The sequence below is a fragment of the Antechinus flavipes genome, chromosome 4, assembly GCF_016432865.1.
Source record: "Antechinus flavipes isolate AdamAnt ecotype Samford, QLD, Australia chromosome 4, AdamAnt_v2, whole genome shotgun sequence".
Classification (NCBI taxonomy): domain Eukaryota; kingdom Metazoa; phylum Chordata; class Mammalia; order Dasyuromorphia; family Dasyuridae; genus Antechinus; species Antechinus flavipes.
In genome coordinates this window covers 164,369,272-164,397,033 of record NC_067401.1, presented here as the reverse complement: position 1 = coordinate 164,397,033, position 27,762 = coordinate 164,369,272, and the positions used below count along the sequence as shown (strand labels likewise).

The 27,762-nt window shown below is 37.3% G+C and overlaps 1 protein-coding gene across 2 annotated transcripts; it reads right to left on the bottom strand.

Moving 5' to 3' along the window:
- Positions 1-235: 235 nt before the first annotated feature.
- P4HB (prolyl 4-hydroxylase subunit beta) lies at positions 236-25,891 on the bottom strand. 2 transcript variants are annotated; one of them, XM_051995357.1, is made up of 11 exons: positions 25,527-25,887; positions 23,495-23,701; positions 22,869-23,002; positions 22,495-22,632; positions 12,666-12,770; positions 11,312-11,437; positions 7,043-7,243; positions 6,209-6,329; positions 5,889-6,070; positions 5,205-5,291; positions 236-1,410 (listed from the first exon to the last, which is right to left on the bottom strand). In XM_051995357.1, exons 1-11 carry the CDS (start codon positions 25,675-25,677, stop codon positions 1,330-1,332), a joined length of 1,533 nt encoding a protein of 510 aa, XP_051851317.1. In that variant the 5' UTR covers positions 25,678-25,887; the 3' UTR covers positions 236-1,329. The 2 variants fall into 2 exon arrangements, with proteins under 2 accessions (XP_051851317.1, XP_051851316.1); XM_051995356.1 differs by lacking the exon at positions 236-1,410 and adding an exon at positions 4,340-4,720 and having other exon boundaries at positions 25,527-25,891.
- Positions 25,892-27,762: the final 1,871 nt, after the last annotated feature.

Here is a 27,762-nt window from a genome sequence, read left to right as displayed (position 1 = left end):
AGCTTAAGAAAACTAGTGTTAAGGGAAATGACAAAATTAACTGTCCTGAGGACAATCTCCCCCCTTTAGGAAATTATTAAAATCCATTCTCCACAAAGTAACTTTTTGCATATTAGTTTTTAAGGTAACATACATATATACACACACACACTCTCTCTTAATTAAGATACTAAATTCTAGGCTCAGTTACACGAGTTAAAAAAAATAAAGTTAGTAAGATAAAGGCAACACCAAATATTAAAATTTCAACTTTATTTGGCCAATGTGTTCAGTTCCAACATTATAGTGGAAATGTTTAAAGTGTTATCAAGTCTGATTGAGCTCAAACATCCTTGACCCATGCCCACACAACTGCCCTTCCCAATTCCCAATGATCATAAGTGTCCTGGTTTACTGCATCAAGTAGGCCTTGGAACTCATCTTATACACTTGGAAAAGAATCCAACATTCACAGAGCAATGCACCAGAAAGTTGTGGAACAAAACCCTGTATCATAACAGGGAAGGTGATACTACTTCTGTCTAAGTAGGGAAGCTAGAAACTATCTTCCCCTTCACCAATGATTGTTGTCACAAAAAAAAAAAAACGATGGCATAGTCCTATCTAACTCCAGAGCATTAAAAAAGTGTTTTTAAAGCAAAATACAAGGACATTCAGCCATAATAACACTGGTGTGAAGGGAAGAGTCCTTGCATTTAGCTTAGTGGTTGCTCCTCCCCAGATTGAGGAATGGTCAATTCCAGGGAGAACTAGCTAAAAGGTGAGTGACACTGCCATCTGACACTCTGACATGTGGAATTATCAAATATGTTTAAAAACCCTACAGGCAGGATTTTTTTAAAAAAGGGATGACAATTTTCATGGGAGATATGAGTGTGGCAGACACTAAAATGGTTATTAATGACGACACTCATGCTTTTAACTTTTTACAACCCGCTTCAAACCAAAAAAAAAAAAAAAAAAAAAAAACGTGTGACAAAAAAATTGTACAAAAAAAAAAAAAACCTCAAAAAAAACATCACTTCCCCCACCCCTTCCCCTGAAAGAATAGGAGGCTCACCAAATGATCTGGGCTGTTAAAGGTAACTCACTTTTCAAAAATTGAAAAGCAAAAAGGAAAGGACATTTGAATTTACATACATGTTAGAATGAAGTATTACTAAAAAACAAAACAAAAACAAAACAAAACAAAAAAAAAACCTCCCTGGATTTTCAATGAACACTCTCCTTCAGTTGTGAATCTTACAAGTTTCCAGATGCATTTGCTGCTTGGTTGAAGCAGCCCATAATGTAGTGTCTTGTTTTGGGGATATGTCAGCTTAGTTCTCTTTACAGTTCATCTTTTGGAGCTACTTGATCATCATCTTCTTCCATATCTGGCTCTTCAGCTTCTTCTAAGTCTTCTAGATCCTACAATTTATATATTTAAAAAAAAAAAAAAAAAACCAAGGTTTTGTAAAAGGTGGTGTTTGGACGGAATCTTCAAATATGGTGAAGATGAAGAGAGAGGGCTAATGCAAAGTTAAAGAAAAAAGAAGTAAAGGGCTCTATGTGGGAAACAGAACACCGACCTTAAAGGGAAAGAAATGGAATGAATATATAACAAAGCCAGAAAGATACAGTGGAAAAAGCCAGAGAAAAAGGCACCAACTTTGCTTTCCTCCGAACTCTTTTAAATAATGATATAAAACAATTTCTGGAGTAAGAGAACCCACAAAAGGATGGGGTAAAATAATTTTCCAGCCAAAGACAGTTTAGAAGATCAAAAAGAAAGGTCTGTCACACTTGGATGAGAATGGAACATAGTCCAGTTCCACCAAAGCAGGAGCAGGCCTTGGGAGCCACTAGATGAGCAGCAACTGCATCCAGAACTCTCATTAAGGCAAGGTTAAACTAGTCAGGAGATTACAAGGGTCTCTTTATTGACACTGAGGCAGGGCTCTGTTTTTACTCAGACTGAGATTGCAGTTCTGAGTGGCAGTACCAGGGAGAAGAACAGCATTAATACATGAGAACTTGTGGCCACAGTAGAGCAGGGATCCACCTCATGGTTCCAAGGCAGAAAAGAATACATACTCACTCACAGAGCAGAGCAGAGGCCAAGGGGCTGGTAAAGAAATCTTTCCTTATATCACATCATCTTGGGAGGAGAACTAAAAACTTTTAAGTTCCTAGAAGAATTTCTGAAAACAACTTTACAAACCCTTTGAAGTTTGGGGTAGTAAGCCCTCCACTCTGGAAGCAAAGTCCTACCTTTAAGGAAGGGTTAAAAGTCATAGTAATAGTAAAAGGCTGGAAAAATAAATAACAGAAAAAAAATTCTGACCATAGGAAGTTACTGTGGTGATAAATCAAAACACACACTTAAAAGAAGATAATTTTAAAATTCCAACATCCTAAGCCTCCAAGAAAAGTATTAATTGGTCTAAGGTCATGGAAGAGCTCAAAAAAGTTTTTGGATATCAAAGAAGATAGGAGATAGAGGAAAAATTGAGAAGAAAGATGAAAGTGATGCAAGAAAAGCATGTAAGCAAGTCAACAGTTTGATAAGGGATTCATAAAAAAAAAATTTTTTTGAAGAAAATAACACCTTAAAAAATAGAGTAGGCCAAATGGTAAGAGGTTTTAAAAAAAAAGCCAATGAGGAAAAGAATGCCTTAAAAATTAGCAGTATTGATCAAATGGAAGACATACAAAAATTCACTAAAGAAACAAATTTCTTAAAAATCAGAATTGAGCAAATGGAAGTTAATGACTTTAAGAAATCAATAAATAAAAAAAATTTTAAAAATGAAAAAACAGAAAATATGAAATATCTCATTGGAAATGAGAATGGAACATAGTCCAGTTCCACCAAAGCAGGAGCAGGCCTTGGGAGCCACTAGATGAGCAGCAACTGCATCCAAAACTCTCATTAAGGCAAGGTTAAACTAGTCAGGAGATTACAAGGGTCTCTTTGCTGACACTGAGGCAGGGCTCTGTTTTTACTCAGACTGAGATTGCAGTTTGGAATTGGAAAAAATAATTGACTTGGAAAATAAATCCAGGAGATATATTTTAAAATTATTGGTCTACTGAAAGCCATGATCAAAAAGGAACCTAAACCCCATCTTTCAAGAAATGATGAAGGAAAACTGTCCTGACATTCTAGAACCAGAATATAAAATAAATTGAAAGAAATTAAAAATTCACTAATCACCTTCTGAAAGAGAACCCAAAATAAAAACTCCCAGGAATATTATAGCCAAATACTAGAATTGTCAGGTGAAGGAGAAAATAAGCAGAAAGCCAGAAAGAATTCTCAAACATAGAACTGAGTCAAATTTATAAAAATAAGAGCCATTAAGAAGGGGAAAAATGGGAACAAAAGGTTTGGCAATTGTCAATGCTATAAAATTACCCATGCATATAAACTTGTAAATAAAAAGCTATTAAAAAAAAAAAAGCGCCATTGCTCAACTAATAAATGATGAAAACTCATGAAGTTTTCAGATGAAGTAATCAAATATATCTATAGATAATATGAAAAAGATGTTCTAATACTGATTGGAGAAATGCACAACCTGAGGTACTTCACATCTATTTCATTGGCTAATACGATAGAAAAGGAAAATGACAAATGTTGGAGGCGATGTGGGAAAAATAAGACATTAAGCCAATGTTGACAGAATTGTGATCTGATTCAATCATTCTGTAGAGCAATTTGAAACTATACCCAAAGGGCTATAAAACCACATACACCCTTTGACCTAGCAATATCACTATTAGGTCTGTATTCCAAAAGATTTAAAAAGGAAAAAAAAAAACAACAAAATATCTATCTTTTTACATATTTATACACACACACACAAACACACACGCACACACAAACGCACACACACAAACACACACGCACACACACATACACACACATACACACGCACACGCACGCACATACACACGCACACACACGCACATACACACGCACACACACGTGCACACGCACGCACACACACGCAAATACACACGCACGCACACAAATACACACGCACGCACACAAATACATACGCACGCGCACGCACGCACACGCACGCACGCACACACGCACGCGCACACGCACGCACACGTACACACATGCACATTTAATACCAATAGTTTTCTGGTGGCAAAGAATTGGAAATTAAGAAGATGCCCATCCACTGGGGAATGGTTGAACAAACTGTCATATGTGATTATGATGGAATATTATTGAACTATAAGAAATGATGAACACTTCTCAGCAATGCAGTGATCCAATTCCTATAGATTTGGGATGGAAAATGCCATTCACGTCCAAAGAGAGAACTATGGAGACTCAATGTGCATTTTCACATTTGTTTAATTGGTTTTTCTCTCTCATAGTTTTTTTCCCTCTTTGGTCAAATTTTTCTTGTACAACATGACAAATATGAAAATGTTTTAAAATATTGTATATGTACAATTTATATTACATTGTTTGCTCTCTTGGCAAATGGGGAGATAAGGAGAAAAAAATCCGGAATAGGAAATCTTGCAAAAATGAATGTTGAAATTTATCTTTCTGGTTTTTATGATTTCTGTAACTGAAATTTTCTGTTTTATCCATCTATTATGATTATATCTTACTTTGTGGTTAAGAATTCTTCTCTTTGATTGTTGTTTTTTCAACACATGGGGGAGGAGGAGGAGGAAGAGGAGGAGGAGGAAGAGGGAGGGAGAAAATCTGGAATTGAAATAAAAATAAATAAGAGTTCATAATAAAAAGAAGTCCCTTAACAAGGTGCTAGGATTGTAGTGCCCCATGTGTCAAAATTTCAGTCAAACTTAGTATCCAGCTCATTAAGAGTTAAGTAAACATGTTATTCAATCATCTAGAACTAAATATGTTTTAAGCCTTTTGAACTCCAAAGAATGTGCTACCATTCAGGGCCCTCTACTCAAACCTGTCAAGCCATTTGTGTCCTACCCAGTCATCTTTAATCTCTTTTACAGGCTAGCCAGAGGAGCAAAGGACATAATTTTCTCCTAATAGGATAAACTCTGTAAGGAGCAATGTAGGTCAGAACTATTCATGGGTGGAAGAGAGTGAAATGTGCAAAGATAGAATCAGAGAATGGATTCTACACATTCATCAAAAATCAAAAGATTTCTTTCATAAAACAAGTATATGGATCTATACTGATGCTCAAAAGAAAAATTATACTTACATCATCATCCCCTGCCCCATCTAATCCACCACTCTCTAGGAACTTCTTGAAACCTTCTAGTGTTCTCTCTCCATTGTAGTCAATTACCTTTAGGAGGGAAGAGAAAAAGGAGAAAGGTGAAACCTGCAGCCCACCTATGACAATTTTTACTCCCAAAACTCTCCCTTCCTACACAAAGTCAAGGAGCTCAGGAATGTGCTTTTCCATTAACCCACAAGGGAAAGAGCTTCTGCTGGGGGGTACCAAAACCAAAAGCCACACCTCCACTTAAGAGCTCTTCCACTCCTTCCCCACCAAAAAAACAGCCCCTTCCCAGCTCCCTTACCTCTGCGCTAAAGCAGACCCAACCTGATCCTTCCTAGCTCTTGGCTCCCTGGATGACAGATCCCATAGAGAGGCTCTCAAGTAGACTTGAGGGAAGGCAGTAGCATTGGGAAGGCAGGTTATGAGAAGAGTACATGCTAGCATCATTTGCATGGAAGCAAGTCTTAACCAGCCCATGATCAATCCCACCCTCTCCCCAATCTCAGAATTACACCTTAGCTTCAAAGATAAAAAAGCAGCTCCAACTCTTTCCTTTCCCACCCCCACCCCCCACCCAATATTAACATCAAGGTTGTGGACAAGCCATCGCAACAATTGGTCCTTTTCCTTTCCCACTTCTCTCTGCTGTAAAATCCTTACCGTTCTGTCAGCACTTGCAGGGAAGAACTTTAATGTGGGGAAACTGTGGACCTTAACTGCTTCTACTTCATTAGCTGTTGAGTCCATCTTGGCGATGACTATACTTTCATGATCCTTATAAGTCTCTCCCAATTTGTCCCAAATGGGAGCCAACTGTTTGCAGTGACCACACCAGGGAGCATCTGTAAAGATGACAAGTCCACAGTCAGCACAAGGAGGACAGTGCTCCTCAACCCTTCTCCTATGAACAAAGTACTTTGCTATTCCAATTAGGCATTCCATACTATGTTGCAAAAGGAAAAAATTAGATATCTACTTACAGAATTCTACAAAGACATTCTTTTTTTCATCAAAAGCAATTTCCTCAAAGTTCTTCCCAACTAGTACTTTAACAGGTTGCTTGTCCCAGTCATCAGGTAGGTCCTGGCTCATTAAATGAGGCTAAAAAAAAAATATCAAACACAAGATAGGTAACCAACAATAAACAAGTGTTCCAAAGGATCACTAGTGGGCCAATCCTAGCAGGGATACTGCTCAGTGGGTCAAATAAGACTTTTCTCACTACCTTAATTTATTCCTCTTTCACAAAGAAACAGTCTAAGAAAGAAGGGACTGAAGTTTAATTGGGGAATTGATTATACCATGATGATACTACAGCCCAGCTGACTTTGCTTCATACCTCCTGGGTAAAAAGTAAACCTGAAAATTGAGGTGACAGCCCTAACAATCACTACAAATTACAAAAGAAAACAAGTGGAGCCATGATTTTGCCAAAAAACCCCAAAATAACAAACTCTCTTCTTTTCTGAGATATGAGAACATTGGTTAAACTACAACAGTGTATGCCTGAGCAACCCCATAGCAAGAAAAACTCATTTTGGTTACTGCATATTAAAAAAGGAGTTATTTTTGTGCTGGTATTACTGCAGCTAGTTTTGTGATCTATGTTCTGTAGTTACTCTGTGGTTTTTGCTAACTACTCTAGAAAAAGCTGCAGGGGATCCAAAAGAGAGCTCAAAAGGATATGGTCTGAGTCAGTCTGAGAAGTTGTACATGTTTTATGCTTACACTCTTTAAGCCAACACATCAAGAAATCTAGGTTGCAGTTTTCTCATCTGTAAAAATTGTGGTAAAATTCGTTTCAGCACTAATACCTTAACTTTGCCCTCCAAAAATCGGTCACAGAACTCCTTTATCTTTTCTGCAGTTAATTCATCTGATTCAGGCTTGTACTTGGTCATCTCTTCTTCTAAAGTGATAAGGCGGACAGCTGGACATTCCTCTTTCTTTAAGCCAAAGAATTCAAGGATCCTCTGGTTGTCAGTGTGATCACTATCAATGAAGATAAACAGGATCTTGGGAACAAAAGATTTTTGACGTTAGAAAGATCTGAGCTATTTTTTGTCTTCCCCTGTTAAAGCCAAGCTAAAGAAATTATGTTCCCCAAGGTTAAGTTTTGGATCTCATATTCCCAGATTACACCAAATAACAAATAAAAAGGTATTAAAGAATGCCACAAAGAGTTGAGAAAGAGATTAAAGGAATAAGAATAGGCAATGAGGAAACCAAATTATCACTCTTTGCTGATGATATGATGGTATACATAGAGAACCCCAGAGATTCTACCAAAAAGTTATTAGAAACAATCTACACCTTCAGCAAAGTTGCAGGATATAAAATAAACCCACATAAGTCATCAGCATTCTTATATATCACTAACAAAACCCAACAGTTAGAGTTACAAAAAGAAATTCCATTTAAAATAACTGCTGATTGTATAAAATATTTAGGAATCTATCTGCCAAGGGAAAATCAGAAACTTTATGAGCAAAACTACAAAACACTTTCCACACAAATTAAGTCTGATCTAACCAACTGGAAAAATATTAAATGCTTTTGGATTGGGCGAGCAAATATAATAAAGATGACAATACTACCTAAATTAATCTACTTATTTAGCACTATACCAATCAGACTCCCAAAAAACTACTTTGATGAATTAGAAAAAATAACAAAGTTCATATGGAAAAACAAAAGGTCAAGAATTTCAAGGGAATTAATGAAAAAAAAAAATCAAATGAAGGTGGCCTAGCTGTACCAGATCTAAAATTATATTATAAAGCAGCAGTTACTAAAACCATCTGGTATTGGCTAAGAAATAGACTAGTTGATCAATGGAATAGGTTAGGTTCAAAGGACAAAACAGCCAATAACTTTAATAATATAGTGTTTGACAAACCCAAAGACACCAGTTTCTGGGATAAGAACGCATTATTTGACAAAAATTGCTGGGAAAATTGGAAATCAGTATGGCAGAAACTAGGCATTGACCCGCACTTAACACTACACCAAGATAAGGTCAAAATGGGTTCATGACCTAGGCATAAAGAATGAGATGATAAATAAATTGGAAGAGCATAGGATAGTTTACCTCGCAGACCTGTGGAAGAGGGAGGAATTTATGACCAAAGAAGGACTAGAGATCACTACTGACCACAACATAGAAAATTTTGATTATATCAAATTGAAAAGTTTTTGTACAAACAAAACAAATGCAAACAAGATTAGAAGGGAAACAATAAACTGGGAAAACATTTTTACAATCAAAGGTTCTGATAAAGGCCTCATTTCCAAAATATATAGAGAATTGACTCTAATCTATAAGAAATCAAACCATTCTCCAATTGATAAATGGTCAAAGGATATGAACAGACAATTCTCAGACGAAGAAATTGAAACTATTTATAGACATATGAAAATATGCTCCAAATCATTATTAATCAGAGAAATGCAAATTAAGACAACTCTGAGATACCACTACACACCTGTCAGATTGGCTAGAATGACAGGGAAAGATAATGGGGAATGTTGGAGGGGATATAACAGGGACACTGATACATTGTTGGTGGAATTGTGAACACATCCAGCCATTCTGGAGAGCAATTTGGAACTATGCTCAAAAAGTTATCAAGCTGTGCATATACCCTTTGATCCAGCAGTGTTTCTACTGGGCTTATACCCCAAAGAGATACTAAAGAAAGGAAAGGGACCTGTATGTGCCAAAATGTTTGTGGCAGCCCTGTTTGTAGTGGCTAGACGCTGGAAAATCAAAGGATGCCCATCAGTTGGAGAATGGTTGAGTAAATTGTGGTATATGAACATTATGGAATATTATTGTTCTGTAAGGAACAACCAGCAGGATGAATACAGAGAGGACTGGCGAGACTTACATGAACTGATGCTGAGTGAAATGAGCAGAACCAGGAGATCATTATATACCTCAACAATGATACTGTTTGAGTATGTATTCTGATGGAAATGGACCTCTTCGATAAAGAGAGCCTTAATTGATCAAAGATGGACAGAAGCAGCTACACCCAGAGAAAGAACACTGGAAATGAATATAAACTGCTTGCATTTATGTTTTTCCTCCCGGGTTATTTATACCTTTTGAATCCAATTCTCCCTGTGCAACAAGAAAACTGTTTGGTTCTGCACACATATATTGTATCTAGGATATACTGCAACCCATTCAACATGTAAAGGACTCTTGCCATCTCGGGGAAGGGGTGGAGGGAGGGATGGGTAAAATCGGAACAGAAATGAATGCAAGGGATAATGCTGTAAAAATTACCCTGGCATGCGTTCTATCAATAAAAAAATTATTAAAAAAATAAAAAAGTTATCAAACTGTGCATACCCTTTGATCCAGCAGTGTTTCTATTGGGCTTATACCCCAAAGAGATACTAAAGAAAGGAAAGGGAGCTGTATGTGCCAAAATGTTTGTGGCAGCCCTGTTTGTAGTGGCTAGAAGCTAGAAAATGAAAGGATGTCCATCAGTTGGAGAATGGTTGAGTAAATTGTGGTATATGAATGTTATGGAATATTATTGTTCTGTAAGGAATGACCAGCAGGATGAATACAGAGAGGACTGGCGAGACTTACATGAACTGATGCTGAGTGAAATGAGCAGAACCAGGAGATCATTATATACACCTCAACAACGATACTGTTTGAGGATGGTATTCTGATGGAAGTGGATCTCTTCGATAAAAAGAGCCTTAATTGATCAAAGATGGACAGAAGCAGCTACACCCAGAGAAAGAACACTGGGAAATGAATATAAACTGCTTGCATTTTTGTTTTTCTTCCCGGGTTATTTATACCTTCTGAATTAAATTCTCCCTGTGCAACAAGAAAACTGTTCGGTTCTGCACACATATATTGTATCTAGGATATACTGCAACCCATTCAACATGTAAAGGACTGCTTTCCATCTAGGGGGAGGGGTGGAGGGAGGGAGGGGAAAAATCGGAACAGAAGTGAATGCAAGGGATAATGCTGTAAAAAATTACCCTGGCATGTGTTCTATCAATAAAAAGTTATTAAAAAAAAAAAAAAAAAAAAAGAATGCCACATTCCCTTTTATTCCTCCATTCTTAATATACAATAGACAATAAATACTTACACAACCCTTTTAAGGGAAATTTTTAAATGATTTCCAACTAAGATTTCCTAGCAAGGTAGCCTAGCAAAGGCATTAAGTTACTCACAATTAGTGTTTCTTGAAAACTATTAAATATTTTTTTTTTTGAGGAAAGAGAGTAGTAGTGGGGCAGGTTTAGAAAGATATATAACACTACAGAGCAATATTATTTAGGAAACAATTCCACTGACCAGATGGATACAGAAGATAGCAACTAAAAAGTTAAGATCTTTAAAAAAATTCAGTTGGTACTCCAAAGTCTGATCACCTTGTTACAGTTTCTTTAATTTGATACAAAAACTACCAATGGAAATGTTAAAAGTCTATGCACAAGACTGTCAATGCCTCCCTTAATCACCATTTTATTTATTTCTGATTGAACAGAAAAATAAACAACCTTAACATGATCTTACCTCAGGCAAGGTAGGATTCCTTCCTTGCTAAAATTGTATCCAAAGCTATTAAAAACTTCATATTTATAAGACAAGTCTATAAAAATATTCCTCTGAATTCTACAAGGGAGGTTATATCAAGAGATTTGATGTTAAGATGTTATTCAGATCTGGTTTCCTTTTCTTCCGCTGAATCATAGTAAGTAGTCAACTGGAATCTCTCTGCGGTTAGTCACTTCTGCTTATTTTTTGTGTAAGCTTCCCCAAATTATTCCTCCCCAATATCTTTTGGGACTCTATTTTTAAACAGGAATTGGTTTAATTGACAGTCTTGAAGCCTTCCTTTTGGGCTTCTCCTTTCTCACATCTTGGTTCCCTCCCTTTTGACACCAGTAGGCAGGCAGATACAAGCATTTAGCACTGAGTCAGACATGGAAGGATCATTATAAGAAGCCATTTTTCTAAATCCAGACTTCTTTGGTTTGTCATTTGATCCTAAGAATTTACTTTTAACTTTACAATAGTATGGTTTAAAGTCACATACCTTCCCCTTGAAGCTTTCTGCTGCTTTTTTGAAGTTATTCAGTTTGTCATCATAGTCAGAAACGCTCTTTGGCAGGAACAGCAGGATATGAGTCTTGATTTCACCTCCAAAAATTTTGGGGGCCGTCTAGGTAACACAGAAATATATGTTAAAGAAAAAGAGAAATGCAATGACTTTCTCACATGCATTTCCCCTTCAGGGCCTTCTTTTGTCATTAACACATTTAAAAAACCACAAGTTACCTGGCAATCAGTTCTGATTTAACAATATAGAATCAATCAAGAATTCATTATACACCTATTATATGACAGGTTCCCGGGATACAAAGAATAAAAACAGTTCCTGACCTCAATGATCTTCTATTTTACTGAAGTAGGAGCCAACACGCATATGAATTGGCATATACAAAATAATTTGGGGGCAGATAGGCAGGAAAAGTTTCATGAAGTGAGGTTTTGACAGAAACAAGGAATTTTAAGAAGCAGAAATGAGGAGGAAGTACTCTCTCTATATGAGGATTAGCCAATTATATAAGGCATGGAGACAAAGATGGAATGCCAAGTATAAAAAAAAAAGAGATCAGTTTGGGTTGACTCAAAAGTACAGGAAGGGGAGATTTGGGAGAGAGAAAGTCAGAATAGGAATGATGGCCTGGAATTGTACTGAGGAATCGAGGGATTGAAGGTCCCATAGATACAAAATATATATGCATATGTGTATATATATATATGTATGTATGTATGTATATGCTTTGGAAAGGCAAAGGTATAGATAGCATGAAATAAGAGGTTATTATTTGATAAAAATTCTGGATGTTTTGAACACAAAAATGGAAGACTTGTAAATAATAGTAAAAATTAAGAGTGTGATTATCCATTTCTCTATGTGTAGCTGAAGTGGGAGAGAAAACTAGGTCATGAGAATTGAAAAGACAGAAGATTACTAAGTGGCAAAAGGTAGAGGAAGTCTAAAACACAAGAAGTCTTCAGTTAAGGGATGAGATAACAGAAGGGGAAAAAAAGTAGGAGTAAAGTAGGATATTGGAAGGGTAGGTTTCAGGTTTCAGGTTTCAAGGATTAGAGTATAGCAGTGGGAGCTTGGAGTGGAGTGCCTTGCTCTTAAACAGCCAGCAATTCATTATCACAGGGATTAGGATGAAAGGAAATAATCTGAAAGACATATGAGGAATCTGAGCAGAGGATACAGGGCACTCCTGGTAACTGGAGGTTTTAGCAGATGAATGGATTCCAAAGCAATAAATGATTTGCTGTAACAGAACCTCCAATCTTTCTTTCCAATTCTCGAATTCTCCTTTGAGTTAGCAGCATATGTTACATAGCAAAAAGCCTCATACCTGCTCAGTGAACTCAATGACCAAGGGCAGCCGGTGATAATTAACAAAAGTCAATAGGTTCTCCTTGGTAATCTCGCCTTCAAAATTGTTTCGACCTTCATCAAACTGAGAAAAGAGAAGGGTTATAAGTTAAGTCATCTACACATATATTTGAGCCATTCTGGGCTCTCTCCAGTAGGACAAGTTAGCAACATCTCTGTACCTAATGACCTTATGTATCTTATGAGACCCTAGCAACAAAGAAAATAAGATTGTACAGTTAACAGCCAAATTTTCCCAATAATACCTCAGCGTGAATCCAGGATTCCTTACAGCAAGTTAACAAGGAATTTTTATAAACCACTATAAACTCAAATCCAAGTACTCATAAGGATCTAACCTAATAATCAGAGCTGTAACAGAAAAGGTTGCAGACCCCAATCTTTGATATCACCCTAATGAACTGAAAAATTAGTCCACTGACTAACAGTCAGTCCACTGACCTAATAATACTGACCCACATGATTGTAAGTCTCAAGCCAGTCAATGAATAGTCTTCCCAAACCCAAGTCAGTGGGAGTCTGGAGAAGAAGAGTGTCATTCCAGATAATAAGAGCCAATAAGCAGTGATGAATAAAGTGCTTCCCACATACTAGGAAGGCATCCAAAGGAAGAGGTATGCTGAAACACAGCTATACTTCATTTGCTGATGAACAGTAGTTTACTTATGAGAGCATTTTGTCCCCACAGGGTATAAGGTGGCATCAGGGATAAAAGCACAGATGTTCACTGAAGATAAGCTTCAATCTAATGCCAAAGCCCATTTCATAATAAAGCAACACCTATTTTGCCCTCAATTCTGGGAACCCTCATTTTCTATGATGCCAGGAAGAAAGGATATTGGTACATTAGGGTTCAAATGAACACCAACCATTTATCCAAAAGGTTTTATTTAGGACACAGGGCAGAGTTATTTCTAAAACATAAGGAGTTCAGCAACATATTCCAATTGCTAGCTTCTCCGTCTAGGAAAAGAGTTAAAAATCTGAGTTCTTTCCTTTTTATTTTACTTAAAAAAAAAAAATTACCTGGTGCTTTAAAAAAAAAAAAAGTTCTTTAAAAGTAGGTCTAACAGCTTAAGACATTTATACCTTTATTATTGACAACAGCGAAATGCTAAAGCCAACTATTTCTCTTAATTTCTGGATTTACAATTGCTTCAGGGATACACCATACATTTTAATTTCCAGTTTTGGCAAAACTTGGCAAAAATAATTACAGATGCAGACGTACCTGTTATTCCTTACATACCTGCTAGAAGCAACAAAAACATTTTTTAAAAAATTCATTCCTAATAAGTGACTAGGATTTAAATACTTCTCAGGAGTAGATTTGCAAATTATAAATGACTACATGAAAACAGCTCAGGATTCAACTTTATTTCATCGAATTTGGACAAGAAAAGTAAATGCTAGAAGGGCCGTGTGAGAAGAGACACTCTGAAGTATGTAATTATTCAACTAACAATATTTATGTGCTTACTATGTGCCAGGCATTGAGAGTATAAGTAAAAGCATGAAATGATTCCTATTCACCAATAGCTTACATTCTATAAGAGAGACAAGGATATAAACAATATATATAGAATTAAAAGCCAATAAATACAAAGTAGTTAAATATAAGTTAGTTTAGAAGGAAAGGCTATAAGTTGTCAGACTGGTGTTCACAGATGCATATATACATATATACTTAGGAATATATATGTGTAGAGAGCTGGAACTCTGGAGAATACTTGAAACAAGATGTTAACTCAGTGGAATTGATGAAATAATGGTTCTCTAGCATACATAGACTTAGTACTTAGCATGGTGATATAATTGTTCTCTAGTTCAAGTATACTGTAATGATGTAATTGTAATAGGGCATCTAAACTGGGGACAAAGTCAGACTCGGAGGGAGACTACTAGTTGAGACTGGCAGACTGTCCGACCGCTAGAGCAGACTGCGTCAGACTATGACAGACACAGACTGTGTAAGAGACAATAAAGACTTTGGATTCTATTCTTGTCCATTCTGTGGAGTCTATCCTGCTGAGACCAAGGCCCTTCTGGAAGACCTCCAGAAAGCTAGCTCAGACATTACATATTTGTACAAATACTTGTAAGTTTAAGTACTATTAAAGATGAGTATAAAGAGCATACAGAAGATAAAAGGTCCTAGGAGAAAAACTTGGGGAACAAAAAAAGAAAAAAAGAAAAAAAAAAGCTTGGATGCCTCATTAAAAGAGTAGTCAACAAAGGAGGAAATCTAGGAGAGAATATCAAAAAACCCAGAGTCCCAAAAGTAATCAACAGTGTCAAATGCAATAAAAAGACCAAGGGTTGAGAACTAACAAAGAATAACTTGACAAGTGAGAGACCACTTGTAAGCTGCTGGGTAAGGATTGAGAAGGTTGGAAGCCAAACTCCAAATGGTTGGAGAGAAAGTGAAATGAAGGAAACAGTACAGACAGCTTTTTTTTCCCCTTCAGAGTTTGACTGAGAAAGGAAGAATGCAATAGCAGGATAGTTTGAAGGAAGGATAAGATTTAGTGAAGGTTTTTTTAAGTATTGGAAAAGATATGAGTCAGCCTGAAAGCAAAAGAGAAGAAACTAATAATTTGGGAAAAGTTGATGAAGAATGCAATCTGTTGGCAGACAACTGGGGGGACTGGAAGGACTACTCCCCCCAGAGACAAATGATACTTACTGTTAGTCATTGTCTATGTAGCAGATATTTTTGCTTATATTTCTTTATAATAAAGGAGATGTCCAACTGGAGATATTATACATATATATAATACACACACACAGAATACATAATGCAAAGACAAAAGAAATGAATGAAGCCATATACATATATAAATTCTTTTAACTGGGTCAAGAACCCACTGTCATTACCATGTAACGACAGCATTAAAATTGGATGTAATAAAAATCTGAGTTAAAGTCTCTCTTTTTTTTTTCAAAAAAAAAAAAAAAAAAGTCATCAGTATCAAATGAAGCAAAAAAATCAAATGCCAGAAAACCTTTTAAATTCAAAATCTTATAAATTCAAAAATATTCTTTTCAAATTTTTGATTTGTAAGAATAATGAAAAGGCATAAAAAGCAAAATATAATTTTTTTAAATGTTGACTTGTTGACCAATTTTTGAGATTCATATTTACAAGACCAGTATGGCTCCAGAGACACCTTCCTGCTTACATTGAGGCAAAATAGTCTTTTGGACCCTACCTCTTTGCAGATTTAACAATAAGGGAATAATTGCAACATAGGCAAATTATTCCCTTTAATTCCTCAAAAATATAATCTTTTGCAGAGTTAGACCATTTGCTACAATTTCCCATGGAGAAGGCATATTAGGAACAAACTATTATGTATGTTAAGCAAAGAAGCAAACGATAACTTGTTAACTAAAATAAAGTCAAACCAAGGAAAACCAAGTTTTCTTTATCAACAATGTAAATATATTAAATGCTGGACAACTTTAGTCACTAGAATTAATCATACTCCTTCATCACATAGGACAACTCTAACCATCACTTGATAATCAGCCCATGGGTCAATAAGAGTTTACAAAAGTTGGCCATTCCTATTGTTACTAGTATTTCTTTCTAATACTGTCTGAAGACTTGAAATCATGTGATGATGTCAGGCCTGCATTGTAAAGGCAATCCAACTCTGCCCCCTATTGCTCTCAGTGGCATCCTGAAAGACTTCATAGGCACCTAGAGCTCATGCAAAGAATTATCAGAACTGGAAGCTGCAGCAAGGATAGAAAACTTGTTTGGTGAAAGAAAGTCTAGCAGTAATTCAATTTAACAAACATTTATCATATATTTGTTTAGGTTTATATTCATTTCCAGAAGGCCCAGGGCTCTCTTAAGTAGCTTACTAAGTTCAGTCCAAAACAAAGTTCAGTTAAGAAATAAAAAATGCTACAAGACTTTCCCCCCCTCTATTCCCTCAAAAAAATCAAGTTCAAGTGGAAAAGGAAAAGAAGTGGTGGTTGGAACAGGCCTCAAAGAACTTCTCAATAAACTACTATGTGCCAAAGAAGATATAATGAAAAGAGTAATAATTCCTGTACTCAAGCTACTTAATTCTATCAGGGGAAATAACAACTATACATAAAAATATTTACAGCATAAATATAAAGTTAAAAAATAAAAATAAATACAAAGTACAATACACAATAAAACGTAGTTAGTGAGGATATAAGCAGCTGAGGTAAAAGAGATGGAGGAACAGAGGGATCAATTTGAATGGATAGTGAAGCTGGAAAGACAGGTTGGGATCGGGTAGTAAAGGGCTTTAAAAGTCAAACAAAGGATTTTCTATTGTATCTGAGAGGCAACAGGAAATCTTTAAGGAAAAATAACTTTGGCAGCAATATGTAGGAATGACTGAAACAGAGAGACAAATTAGGAGGTTGCTGCAATAATACACACAAGAGGTGATGAAGACCTGAACTAATGTGGTGACTGTGTGAATAGAAGGGATCAGATAAGATATGAAAGTAGAAATAAGACTTGGCACCATTGGATATGTGCCAGGATTTCAATAGAAAAAAGAAAAAAAAAAAAAAAGATCACCCAGGTTAAAGGAATACACAAAAGGGTACTGAGGCTAGAAAATCAAAGTGGCCCGGTAATGCCATTAACAGAAAAGAGAAAATAAGTCTTGAGAACCAGTGGAAAGGAATGTTAATTTCATTTAAAGTTACTTCAGTGATTACATCCAAAAGGCAAGTTGGCAATATGGAACAGGAGCTCAGGTAAGAAGTTATGTCTAGAAAAACAAACTATGAAGGTATCTTTATTGCCATGAAAATAAGTATAAAGCAAAGAGAAAATGTAGAAGGCAGAATCTTGGCAAATAGATATTTAGATGAAGATAGAATTGGACTACCTCTACAAAACAGGCCAGGGAAGTCTCATTTTTGTCAGGTCTCTGGCAATATTAACAAGAATGGCAAGAATTACTGCTCTTTTTTTACCCAGGAAAAACCTACCTAGTGTCAGGCAATGAAAACGATGGAGGTAGGGGTAATCCAAGGAGTAATTATATACTTAGTATCATATATTGAAGAGGGAACCAAGAAAGAACTAAGATGTATTTGTCAGTTGGGAATTAGCTCAATGAGATCAATTTCTATAAAATTATGAGGGCTGACACCAAACTGGAAAATATTGAAATAAATGAGTGAGTAGACTACACTTCAGAGAATATATGAATAATCAGCAATCACCGATTTAAGTACCTTCTTAGCACTAGAGATACAAAAAGACTCTGGCCTACAAAAGAGTAATATTCTAGCTAAGGAAACAAAATACAGGTACGTACATAATATGTACAAATATATGCATAATATGCACATATATGTAGAGTGACATAAATAGCTAGATAAAATAGGTAACAAGGCAATTGATAAGGAAACCAATTACCTAGCTTGAAGTTAAAGGATCAAGATAAATGTCTTTCAGATTAAGATATATTTGAATATTTTTGAATACAGAAAGGGAAAAAGCTGGTAGAGATAGAATGAAAACAAAGAGTTGGATTGATGGAACAAAAACCCAAAGGCAAGAGAAAACATGATACGAGAAAATAAAATGATAAGATTGATCCAGCAGGTAGTGGCTACTTCTTCCTCTGAGATGGGAAGAAAAGAGATTCTAAATTACAAAAAGAAGCTAAGAGAATTTCTATAGGGAAACTGCTGACACAATAAGTAGAAAGCTGGAATCAGGTTAGATTTCAAATCTAACTTTAAACACTTCCTAGCTGTATGACAACTTCTCTGCCATAGTTTCCTCAATTCTAAAATGAGAATAACAGTAGTACCTACTTTGCAGGGCTGTTGTGAAAACAAAACATGACCATATTTGTAAAGTACTTAGCACAATGCCTGGTACACTGGGGCTTCATAAATGCTTCTTCCTTTCCACTTCCCTTCCTCTCTTCCCCTCCCCATCTTTCAGCATAAAGGGAATTAGTTAACTGCTGAAAGTGGAAAGAGTGAATTGAGAGTCACTTCATGGACTATAATTAAAAAAACAAAAATTTATTCCAACCAGCTTTGAAGGCCCTCTAAAAAAGTTATTATGAATTGTTAGTGTAGACCCATCAACGTGGCAAATACAATAAAAGATGAAACTATCACATTTGTTTTCTTACAGTGTATCCAACATTGACAAATATTGTGCTGAGAGAGCCAGGAATTTGACTACTCATTCTGGAAAACTAATTTAGTACTAGGCTAAAAAAGTAACTAAACTTCATACCCTTTGGCCCAGTGATATTATTACCAAAACATCCTTAGAAGTATTTTTTGTGGTAGCAAAAAATTGAAAGTGTTAAAGCATCAAGATATACCTTACTCTAAAAGACTTATTTGAATATTTTTGAAAACAGAAGGGAAAAAAAGCTAGTAGAGAGAGAATTGACAAAAAGAGAGTTGGATTGATGGAATAATATGCTCAGAGTGGGAGATGGCTGAAAGAATATGAATGCAATATTATTAAACTAACAAGTGATGAAAATGAAGGAATTCAGAAAACTTTGGAAAGCTTGATGCAGAGCAATATATAATAATTACAGTAACATAAAGGAAATAACGCAATCATATTGGGGGGAGGAGAGAGGGAGAAGGAAATTACCAAATAGCAAAATGACACCCCCATCAATACAATGACCAATCCCTGACTTCAAAGGAAATGATGAAACAGCTTCATTTGCTAAATGAAAAGCAGTCAACTACAGGTACAGAACAAAACCTTATGCAGTTGAGTTGTGTTGGTACTTTGCGTAACTATAATTTTTTTTATTAAGAGATGGTTCTAATAGGAGAGATTATTGTACTGAGAAAGAGTTGTATGATAATAATCCTTGTAAAAATGTTAGTTTTCACCAGCCCTGAAATCAGGAGGACTTGGGTTCAAATCTGACCTCATACACTTAACATGGCCTAGCTGTGTGATCCTGGGTAAGTCACTTAACCCCAGATGCCTCAGGGGAAAAAAAAACTTTTAGTTTTATTTCATGATGAAAATGGCTAATCATACATACTTGGGGCCTAGTAAGATTGAAATGTGTCAGCTGAAGTCCTTACCCACACGATCCCTTGGCTAAACAAACAGGTAAGCAAATCAGACTAAAATTGGGGAAAAAAATAGGGAGAGCCAGAATAGACTAAAACAGAATAAGAGTTCCAATAGAGTACATTTTGGGTATAATGTGGGTACAAAAGAAATGCTTGAGAACCTTAAAGCACTCTATAGATGCTAGCTACCATTTCATTTTAGCTTTCTTAGTACCCCCTACAAAGCGGGATCTAAAATTTGATCACACTGATAGGTTCCTCCTGCTGTGGGAGGAAACTAATTTAAGCTATATGTCCCTCACAATTTTAAACTTCTTTCCCAAATGAAGTAAATTTGACCTTAGGTCTATATTTCTATTGCTCTAAGTTATCTTAACTAATTAAGCAGACAAAGTTCACTGAAACTAATTTATGGCCCAGATCCTTCTGCAAAAAGCAATGCTGACTGTTTCATAGTTCATGAACAAAGGCAGTTATCTGTAATTCAGGTAATATGAATCGAATACAGTTTTTTCTAATTAACTTCAAATCAAAACCAGAAAAGTAATCAGTCTCAAAATTAAATTCAGTAATTTTTATCAAGAATCTATTGTGTTTTTAACACTATTAAGCCCAGATGAAAAAGAATATCAAGAAATGATCCCTGCCTTAAAAAAGCTTGCAGGAGTTAGCTAGATGTGGCAGTGGATAGAGCACCAGTCCTGAAGTCAGGAATACCTGAGTTCAAATATGGTCTCAAGACACTTAACACTTCCTAAGTATGTGACCCTGGGCATGTCACTTAACCCTAATTGCCTCGGCGCAAAAAAAAAAAAAAAAAAAAAAAAAAGAGCTTGCAATCTCCTTAGGAAGATTTACAAACATGAAACAGAAAGTCTAAGCCAATGATTAGATGCCTCCTCCCCCCAAAAAAAAGTCAGTTAAGTAACAGAATAGATTTGCTCTAGACTTTTCTGATGAAATTATAATTCCTGATATTCTCTTTATATTATGCTATATATAATGATAGGACACATTTTTCCAAGTGTTCAGACCAGTAGAATCATTCTTGACTTTAGAAAAATCTTTTAACCTTTAAAGTATTTTGTCCTGCTAAATTTAAAAACATCCTTAAATCACACTGGAGTCTCCCTGCAATACATTCTTCATTCCATCCATAAAGGGAGACTAAATAACACTGCAATCCAAATTCTTTAATATTTATTTAGTATACCTCTTAAATATAAGTATCTTAATTCCATTTAATTCTAAACTTTTCTCCCAGCAATTAATAGCTCAAACAGTATCCCCTAGGAAGTCCATGAGTCTTGTTCATTTTTCCCTTAAATATCAAAATTCCTTAAGAAGAGATCTAAGAGAAACAGAAAAATAGTTTCTATGGTACTCTTTTAGGAAGGGCCATGCCTCACTTATACTCTGTTGAAGTACAAAATTCTATTGAGTGCCTATAATGCTACTTAAAAAATAAAAAATAAAAAAAAAAAAACCCTAGATCTATATTCTAGCCAAAACCAAGTTTTTCTTCTCAAACCATACAAGCACCTTCCCCTTTTCCTTAAAGAACATATCTATTTTCAAATTGCTTATCCTTTTCATTCAACTTATGATCTAACTTCAGTACTTTTTCGTCCAATTTGCTCAGTGGAGAAAGCTCACCAAACCAGGTACTTCAAAAACTCAAAAGAACTTAAGCTTCTTTTTGAAACTGACCTGAATAAATCTTCCCACTTCTAATTTAGTACTCCAGTTTCTGATTTACCTAAGTGGATCATTCTGAATTTGCTCACGATATGGGGAAGGGAGAAAGGGAGAGGAGCCAAAAGGGGACCACACCTATGAAGGAAGAGGGCCTAAGTACATGGTTCAAGGTCATATGGGGGCCTAGAAGGACAGAAGAGCATAAGGAACACAAGGTCAGGTATGTCCCTGCCAGAAAAAAAGAACACATGGAGGGGGCAGACACACAAACAAAGGAGGATAGGTCCTGTCATGGGGATACTTAGTGGTATTGGAGTTCTGGGTGGGGGCAGACAGGGATCTGATCAGAATAAAAGTCTCCTATCACTGAGGTCTCAGGGTATCATCCCTTTTTCTGCTTTCATTAGGAAGGTTTTGATTTGATTTGGAGGGAGGGAGAAGAGGGGAAGAGATGGGCAGAGAAGGTTTTTTGGGAATGCAGATTTCTTTAGTAATGTCAACTTTGCATATTGCAAATTTACTTAATAGTGAGAACTATTTTTCCCTTCAGCACCCAGGTTTAAGCTTTCTCAAATGATTTATCAGCTGCTTATCCTAACAACTATCATTCTTTATCAGATTTTTTTAAAGGAAAGAAAACAATTAGCTTTTCCTACAGTAGATTATGGCACACAAATAGAATCTTTTCTCCTAAGGAACTTTTTGAAAGAAGCCAACTTCTGAATATTCCAATTTTCAACTAGAAAACAGCACAAAGCTAAGAGAAACATCAGCTATTTTGTTAGACAAGACTGCTTATTAAAGTGGTCTTTAAAAAATGATTCTACTCAAATTAACTTCATGACACAAAACCTTTATTTTGAATCTTCTCTTGTTTTGATCAAGATGTAGAACCTCTGATCCACTGTTCCAGAGCCTCATAGGGCAAGGTACTAAAAAACATTACTCTCTGCAGACCAAAGGTGAACTACATTTTACTTTAGAGTTCAACAAACCAAACAACATACCTTCTTCAAGAGGATAATGCCATCTTTATCAAATTGGTATTTGGAGTACACATCACTGTTGGAAGAGATTCCAAATGGGATATCATCAATGGACTCTGCAGCCAATGTGAACTGTTTGACAAGTTCTGACTCCAAGTCCTAGATGAGGAAGATTAAAAAGAGAAAAGTTACTGACTTACTGATTCAACATAGCCAGTATGTACCTTTAAACAAGACAAACATTAGACCCCATAGTCCATCTTCATTGAAGGATCCTTACTTAGCATATGCCAGTGCCCTAGACAACAGGATGAGATGTAATCACTTGCTCCAGTTGTGCAAGGGAGGACACAAGAAAAGCAAAAGAATCCAAAATTAAATTCTAATAGATCTACCTTGAATAAGCCAATAACAGCAACTTCATTGGAATCCACCAAGGATTCAGCAGCAGCAACATCTGTCAGGACAGTGACCGCTGGACTAGTGCGTTTCTTCAGCCAATTCACGATGTCTTCAGCTTCTCTGCCAGCTGTATCCCCAATCCCCCAAGAAAGTTCAGATTTATTTTGGTATACGGAAACATTCATTCATTTCCTTAAGTAGGAGAGCAAGAGAAAGTATACAAAGATCAACAAAGTCTAGGCCTAGTCCAAAAGTTTCTATCACCAAATCACCTTGGAATCTTGGGCAAGTCAACCTCTTGACTTAAGACTCTTCTCAGCTATAAAGTGAGGATAATATCTAACCTTTACTATATCCCTATGTGGATAAGGTTAAGATCAAAAGTCTGAAGTACTTTGAACAACTCAGCAATAGTTAGCACATATAGATAAGGTATTATTTCTGCCCTACTTACTTCATAAGTCATTGGGAAGGGAAAGACAAAATTAAACACAAAATGCTTTGAAAAGTTATTTTAATAACAAACAAATTTAAGGTATTATATCCTTAGTTATTTTTTTCTTTTGCAGATCTAACAGCACCTGAAAGAATCTGATCACTTCCTAGGAAGAAGACCTACCTGTATACTCTTTAGGAGAAGCTGTATCTCCATTCTTAAAGAATTTGATGGTAGGGTAACCCCGAACACCATACTGCTGTGCTAGATCAGACTCTTCAGTGGCATCTACTTTGGCCAATCTGATTTTAGAACCCTCAGCCTTAAGTTTTCCAGCTGCTTTGGCATACTCAGGTGCTAGGGCTTTACAGTGGCCACACCAAGGAGCATCTGAAAAGAAAAATAAAGGATTAAGCAGGAGAACCTGATCTAATTCTATTTCTTTTGACAACCCCCCTAGCCTTTCACAGAAAAAAAACAAAACAAAACAAAACAAAACATTTAACATACTGGCAAATTACTTCTTGTAGCTCTTCAGCAGTATTAGAACATAAACTGTTCATATCAAATGAAAACCATAAACAAAATTACATACTTAATCTGCTTTGTTACCAAAGGCTCCTGGTGGCTTTTTAAAGCCTAATTAATAACCAGTAACAGCCTTAGACCAGGTGTTTTTTGTTTAGTTGGTTTTTATTGTATTTCCAAACTTGTGGTTTCATCAGTGTGATTGGAATACTTCCTCACCTCCCCATAATTTGGGGAGAAACTTCTACCAAGGCAATTCTCTATCAGCTCTGCAACTTGCTGTGTTTGAGACTTGAGATGTTAAGTGTTTTGCCCAGATCTGAGCCAGTATGTCAAGACTTGAACCTTAATCACCAACAGGTGATTAGAGAAAATTTATACTTAGAATCACTGTCATTCCTTTAAAAACGCAGAGCCATCAAATCTACCCAGTAGTGCTCATATGATTCACGATGTGAGCTTCCTCTGTAATCCCAACTCATCCATGCTTCTTATATTCTGTGAAACTCTTGCATATTGTTTTCTCATAAATTCACCACAGGGGGTCTATTCAACATGCCAGAGGACGCGACATTATGGAGACACCAGTAAATGTCTTTGTACATCTAATATTCCCTGGCCATATCACTAGTTCATCTTTTTTTCCCCATCATATTTCTTTGATAACATCTTTTATACCTATTTTTTTCAAAGTTCGTTGATTCTATGTTGCACCCAAAGATTGTGAGCAATTATCTTGAAACTGTAAATGTAGCACACTATTCAAGTTTATTACTTTCACACTTTGTTTCACTGTTTTGTATCACAAGTTAGCAACTATTACTGTTTGATTGCCACTAAAAAGAATGCTAAATGCTCAATTGACAATACAAACTAAGTTTCAGATTACTATTAAGACAGACACTAAATTAATTGGAGCAGAACCATCTAAGTGACACTGCAACATCAAACCATAAACAGTTCTTTTGTATTTGCTTTTGCCCAAACAAGCTGATCCTCTTCTTTTCCTGCTTACAGAGGAAATTTGCCATGTGGACTTCATGCAGAAAGTCACCCAACCTGGCCTATCAACCAATCTTTAAAGTTACTGAATGTAACAACTCAGGTCTTAAAGATAAACTGTAACGGGCAGAAAAGAAGGCTTAAGTTTAAGCATTTTTAAAGAGAAGAGTATAAATGCTGCTTCTCGTCCAAAAAAAAAAAAAAAAAGTTTTTTTTGAGACTTTTCCTATTCCTCCAGAGATAGAAGACTTGTTAAGTCCCAAGATCTCAAATAAGTTTTAAAGTTCGGAGATTACTCTTCTCCCTCCACCTCAGAAACAAAAGGACTTTGGAAGGACGGTGTCATTCCCGAAACCTGGCCGGGAGGAAGCCTCCATTCAGACCCCTCAAGCTTAAGAAGAGAAATAGAACAGAATAGGATGCACACCACGACCAAGGCAACCCACTCCTGCTGATTCCAATGGATGTGAAAGCGGCCGCCGATACCTACCCACCCACCCTCGCCCATCCCGAGGTGAGAAAACCCGGCTCAGCTGCGGCGGCCGCCGAGGTCCCCAGGGGGGGTCACACACGCGCCCTCGGCCTGCAAGCTCCCGGACAGCCTCAGGGAAGGCGGACACTCATTTTCCGGGGCTGCCGAGGTCGGCCGAGCAGGGCAGGGTGGGAGCGGGGTGTCGGCACTCACAGAACTCCACCAAGAGGTACTCGTAGGTCGCCAGCGCCTTCTCGAAGTTGCTCTTCTTCAAGACCAGAACATCATCCTCCTCCTCAGGGGAATCAGCACGGACCCCAGCCGTGACGGCCAGGGCTAGACAGAGCAGGGCACGGCTCAGCATGTCTCTCTTCGGGCCCGGCAAGTGGCGGTAGGCCGTAGGCACGCGGAAGGGGCGGGCACGAAGCGGAGCGTGGTGTTGGAGGTGCTACGGTTACCTCTCTGGGACAGAGAAAAGGGCAGAAGCGCGCGTTGGGTCGTGGGGCCTTGCCTTTATAGATCCTGTCCCCGAGAGTGCGCGCCCGGCTACCTCCCACTTCTCACTGGCTTCCGCGCGCGCGCTTGCTCCACCCCTCAGCCTGCACTGATTGGCAAGCTGATTCAGGCACCTGCCATTTTCCCTCTCAGATTGGTTGCTATTACTCCTATGGTCGATCTCTGAATGGCTGCAAAGTGGAACTCGCCCTTTTCCGCTTATAATTGGTTAAAGACAATCATGCTCATGCCCTGCCCACATTTCTTATTGGCTTAAAGAGAGAACTTTCTCTTTGCCTACTTCTGACTGGTAGCTCTCACCGGCACCTTCCCTTTTTTGATTGGCTGTCAGGTTCGGGGAAACCCGGATATTGAAGAGTTTGATTGGCTAGGAGGCGCACGCGCCCTTTACCGTTTCCTTATAGAACGTGGCAATAGGGAGGGTGAGGTAAGGGAGAGACTCAGTTGAAGTATTGAGTGGCGCGTGCGCTCAGGATACCCCTCGTGTTGGATTCTGACTGGACCTCGTCTCTGTAATCGTCACCGCCTCCTCTCCACCCCCACCCGGGACTGAAGAAAGTGTCCGTGAGGCAACTTCCGGTGAGCGTGTGGTCCGTGAGATTCCTGCCTTGGGAAGATTGGGAGGAGTAGAGAAGAAATGAATTCAGAAGCCGAGTAACCTGTACCTGCGCCCCCATGGTGCCCGCAGTGCTGGTCCATTCTCATTAGGCTTCAAGATGGCTGGTGTGCTCCGTCTCTCGGGACTCTTTTCTCTTCGAGCTTGTTGCCACTAGTCCCCAAACCGTGCCAAGGAATGTGGGCCGGGGGCCGGGATCCTAGGCCCTTGAAGAGGACCTTCCCGTGGGAGGAGGCCTCGGTGGGAATCATAAATTTCGTTCTGGTTCTGCTCCTGTCAGCTTCTCTGTTTAGAGTTAGAGGAATTAGAACTGTAAAGGGCATGATTGGAGTCCACAGCCCCAAAAGTTAGCCAGCTAGAGGGTCCACGAACTCGGTCTGGAGAATTGACATTTTTATTTTTACTTCTCCCCGAATTGAAAGGGCTTTACCAGACAGCTAAAGGCTCCCGTAATGCAAAAAAAAAAAAAAAAAAATCCTGATGTAGATCAGCCCCTTAATTTTTATGGGTAACACAATTTCCTCAAGAGAGAAGAAATGTCTTGCTCAGGGTCACACAACTAGTAAGTGACTAGCTTAAGTTTCAAAGTAGTTAAGATTCAAAACCAGAGTTTTTTATCCTCTTTCTTTTGTTGACTCTTGAAAAATCCAAGTCTTTTGACTCTTTGTAGAGTCCTTTCTCTCCTAGAAAAACACAATTTAATTTATATCTGTAAAAACTAGACAGATAAACAGTTTTCTTCCTTACGAAACCTTTTTAGTGCTTTGATTCCTTTTACTTCAGTTGCAACAAATAGCTATCCAGCATCTACTCTTGTCTTCCCCAGACTCCTGGCTTTGCCTCCTTTATACATTTTCCCCCTTGACAATATTCGGTATTTTATCACATTTTGAACAAATACATCTTAACTGCTTACCCTTTAAGAGATAATGGGGATCATAGACTAAGAGCTCTAAAGAAGATCTCCCTCATTTTTTAGTTGAGAAAATTGAAATCTTTGGAGCTTATGTAACTTGCCCAAGATCACAGTAAGGAAGCCAACTTTGGAGCACAAGTCTTCAAACTTCAATTTTCAGCCCTCTTCACTATACTATCATATCTCATATATGATCCAGAATCTACTCTCTTAAGAGTTTAGGGATAGCTCATTAAAAAAGAATAGGATAAGTTCAAAGGGGAGATGTAGGCAAAGTACTTTGGATTACTTGAAGAGGAAGAAATCTGAGTTGGTGAAAGGTCATACAAAGTTGAAGGAAGTGAATTCCAAGTTAGGTTTGTAGGAAATGAGGGGTTACAGTGGCTTGTGGATTTAGATAA